This window comes from Myotis yumanensis, unplaced genomic scaffold (assembly GCF_028538775.1).
Source record: "Myotis yumanensis isolate MYYU_CA2020_CCGP unplaced genomic scaffold, mMyoYum1.0.hap1 SCAF_30, whole genome shotgun sequence".
In the NCBI taxonomy this organism is placed as follows: domain Eukaryota; kingdom Metazoa; phylum Chordata; class Mammalia; order Chiroptera; family Vespertilionidae; genus Myotis; species Myotis yumanensis.
The window spans coordinates 668252-672215 of record NW_027223781.1 but is presented as its reverse complement, the minus strand read 5'-3'; the positions used below and the strand labels follow the sequence as shown (position 1 = coordinate 672215).

Here is a 3964-nt window from a genome sequence, read left to right as displayed (position 1 = left end):
TCGGACGACCGATTTGTACATCAGGACCGCTACGGACCTCCACCAGAGTTTCCTGTGGCTTCGCCATGCCCAGGCATAGTTCACCATCTTTCGGGTCCTAACAGGTGCGCTCATGCTCCACCTCCCCGGCAAGGCTGGCGAGACGGGCGGGTGGTGCGCCCTCGGTGGACTGGAGAGGCCTCGGGATCCCACCTCGGCCCTGGCTGTCCTTCACCTTCATTGCGCCACGGTACCTTTCCTGTGAGCCCTGAACTCGCGCACGTGTTAGACTCCTTGGTCCGTGTTTCAGGACGGGTCGGATGGGTGGCCGACTTTGCTGCAGACCCTGTGCGCTCGCTTCAGTCCGCCTTGTGGCGCCTTGAAAACCCTCCGCCCCCCTCACCGGGCCCGACTGCGTGACTTCTCCCGGGGTGCACTGGGGACAGTCCTCCCAGGCCCTCCGTGCCCCCCCCCCCGGGCCCCGGCGCCACCCCGAACCCTCCCCGCGACGCCCCCCCCCCCCCCACCCTCGAATGGGCGAGAGGGAAGGAGAGCTACTTGGGAGCGGTTTTGCTCCTTCCAGCAAGTGTGGCTTGAAGATTGTTTGGCACTGGCAGGCAGGGGCGGAGCCACGGATAGGCTCTTATGCTGCAATCCACCAATCACACCGCCACAATGGGCAAGCGGCTCTAGCGTGGCTTCTGATTGGCTCAGACCTCACTGCGGCCCAAGGCTTCTGTGGCCAGAGAGCTGACTCCACAGTGGGAGGGGTGAGAGAGACTTTTTAAAATAAGATATAGGTGGATTGTGTTGGCTGTTACACGTGGAGGCATGGAGGAGTGCACTTACCTCTGCGGCTTGGGCTCTTCTCGGCGATGTCAGTGTCCTCAGGAGTGCCAGGGCTCAGCTGAGACAGCAGCGGCCGAAGGCAAGCTGTGCCCTCAGAAGCGCCAGCGCCCAGCTGAGATGGCAGCGGCAGAAGGCAAGCAGTGTCTTCAGGAGTGCCAGAGCCCAGCTGAGAAGGCAGCGCCCAAAAGCAAGCCGGCCCCGGCAGAAAAGCACCTCGAGGCGGACGCCTCAGCGTTGCGCTGTGCGGGGAGTGGAGGAATCACGAGTCCCATGCCGCCGCCGCACTACTCGCTGAAGGACCTGCCTGTGGAGATGCTGGTGGACATCTTCGCCTCTCTCCCGGGCACCGACCTGGCCAGCCTGGCCCACGCCTGCACCAAATTCCGGCACATCCTGCACACCGACAGCATCTGGAGACTGCGCTGTCGCGAGGAGCTTGGCATTCCGGAAAACTTGCAGAAACCGGAGATGATCGGTGGTATGTCTTATAGAGAAGTCTACTCCAAGATGTTCCCATACAGAAACCTTTTGGGTTTGGGGCAGCTAGATTATGGCTATAGAAGACTGCTGAATGTAGTGGTGGATGATGGCTTATGCATTACTGGTTGGATGTACGGGCCTGGCCTTAACACCCATGTGGATGGCCCAATGCAATTCCAGCCTTCGTTTAGAATTCACCTGACGCAGAGGAAATCAGCCACGGTGGAGCACATGGACGACTTCTACAGCTTTTCCCATAGCCGACACATGCAGATTCAGAAGGACAGGTTCAGCAACCGGTGGATCCAGAGAGACCCCCGACAGGATTCACCAATGCGACTTAGGGGAGGATGGGGTCTGGAGATGTCTCAGGAAGACAGACAGCTGTATGACCGCCTGACCTACCGCCATCTCTACCTCCCCGCTCCCCCCCCCCCCCCCCAGCCACCCGGACGACCTCCTCAGGCCAGGCCTCTTCCTAGGCAAATCCGATGGCTTTGGCCTAAAGATTGCCATGCTCAGCTTCCAGGGGAAGTATGCCAGGGTCACGAAGATCACGGGAGACTTAATCTGGACGTTAGCGATCCACCTCATGCGCCGCATCAATCTGCCAGATGGCGAGACCTTTCGCAACTTCAAGGAGCTCTCCCGCCTGGTCCAGGAGATTGAGGAGCAGGTGATCCGCGAGCAGCAGCAGCAAGAAAACAGAACTGAGGAAAGCAAAGGCCATGGCTGGCAGAGCCCTTCGCAGCCCAGCATGAGGGAGTCCTGGGCTGCACCTTCGGAAGAGCAGCCTGTTCCGTTTGTTCTGCCTGTGGGCGTGGGCTCAAGAGACCAGATCTGCGCCCCCCCCCCCCCAACCTGCAGGATGTGTTACTATGGCGTGCACATTGTTACCTTACATGGGTCTGCCTACCCCAGGTGCTCAGGTGCTGCCCTGGAGTCTTCATCCTGTTCGATGAGAACCACTTCAGGTTCATCTGGCTGGAGATGGAATACTTCATCCTGTTAGGCAGAGTCCAGAACACCTTCCAGAATGTGGAAGCACCGTCCTCGCAGGCCTTCCTGGAGATGCTCTCAAGCATTCAGCCCGGACTCCGTGGGAGGAACAGCTTGCATGCACTTTGAAGATTGGACCTTCTGACCTGGTGACCCACCTTTGTTTGTTTTTTTTTTAATCCACACCCGAGGATATTTTCCCTTTGATGTTTAGAGAGAGTGGGGCAGAGAGGGGAAAACAGACATAATCCATGTGAGAGAAACACCTCAGTTGTTTGCCTCCTGCCCAAGCTCAAACCAGGGCCAGGCTGGGCAGGGGCCAGAAATTGAGGTAGAAATAAACTTTAGACCAGTTGCCTCAACCTTCCTAATGCTGCGACCCTTTAATACAGCTCCTCATGTTGTGGTGACCCCCAATTTCCTTGTTACAAATTGAACATGAACATGATTTGTGATAGATTGATAGATAGATAGAAATATAAAGATACCGGGATAGCCCTGGACTGAATGGTGGTGGCCATGCTGCAGAAGCCCCAGCACAGAGTGGTGGTACAGATGTCTATGAACCTGTCCCTGTTCATCAGTCTATGTTGTTCTCTATATTCCACAAATGAGTGAGATCACGTGGTATTCATTTTTCTCTGACTGGCTAATTTCACTTTGCATAATGCTCTCCAGTTCCACCCGTGCTTTTGCAAATGGCAAGAATCCCTTCTCTCTCTCTTTTTTTTTTTTTTTTTTTTTTTTTACCGCAGCGTAGTATTTCATTGTGTAGAAGATAAGAAGGCTCTGCTTAGTCTCTTAGATAAGCATGAAAAGCGAGGCTTAGGAGGAATTCTTCTAGAAGACGTAGAGGAAGAACTGCCCAATTCCCAGAAAGCTGTGAAGGCTTTATGGGACCAGGTATTCTTTGTAAATCATCCGGAAAAGAAGAAAATTCTTTTCTTCAATGATAAAAGCTGTCAATTTTCTGTGGACAAAGAGTTTCAGAAACTGTGGAGGAGTGTCACTGTGGATTCAATGGGTGAGGAGAAAATTGGAGATGGCAGCGAGATATTCAGAAGAATATCTGAAGCGACAGGGTATTTCTTCCATGCAGGAATCCAGACCAAAGAAAGTGGCCCCTATCCAGAGAAGGAAAAGGCGTGCCGGCTTCACAAAAAGCGACGACTTAAGACTCATAACGAACACATCGCTGGAGTGCTGAAGGATGACTCTGACATTGATCCTAGTAAATAGTGAACAGTTTTGTAGTGTGACGAGGTCCCCACAGACCAACAGAGGAGGCAAATCAGCTTGCGGAACTGGATTCAGGTCAGCTTCCTCCCCCCACATTCTTGGATTTGGGGGCCTGGAATGACACCTTCCACGTCATTCCAGATTGAAAAAAAAAAAAACACTCCTTAAAAAAATAAAAATAAAAAAACCTCCACAGAAAACACGTTGATCGGGCCTTTCAACTTTCTGAGGTTTTGGCAAGCCCAGATGGCCAGGCCCGGACTTGGTCTCTGGGCCAGGGCCTGACCATCCATCCATCCAGAGAGTGAGCGGGGTGGGGAGGTGAGGGGTTGGGAGGGTCGACAAGATGGCCCGAACCGAACATAGTCTTTGTGGATTACAGAGATTGGGTTGACTGGGGCCATGGCCTGGGCCAAAG

The 3964-nt window shown here is 54.1% G+C and overlaps 1 protein-coding gene across 1 annotated transcript; it reads left to right on the top strand.

Annotated features, from left to right (window-relative positions):
* Window positions 1-810: 810 nt before the first annotated feature.
* Window positions 811-3546, top strand: LOC139000795 (F-box only protein 31-like). Its single transcript, XM_070402822.1, has 4 exons — window positions 811-1595; window positions 1753-2122; window positions 2230-2407; window positions 3407-3546. The coding sequence occupies exons 1-4, from the start codon at window positions 811-813 to the stop codon at window positions 3544-3546; spliced, it is 1473 nt and encodes a 490-aa protein (XP_070258923.1).
* Window positions 3547-3964: the final 418 nt, after the last annotated feature.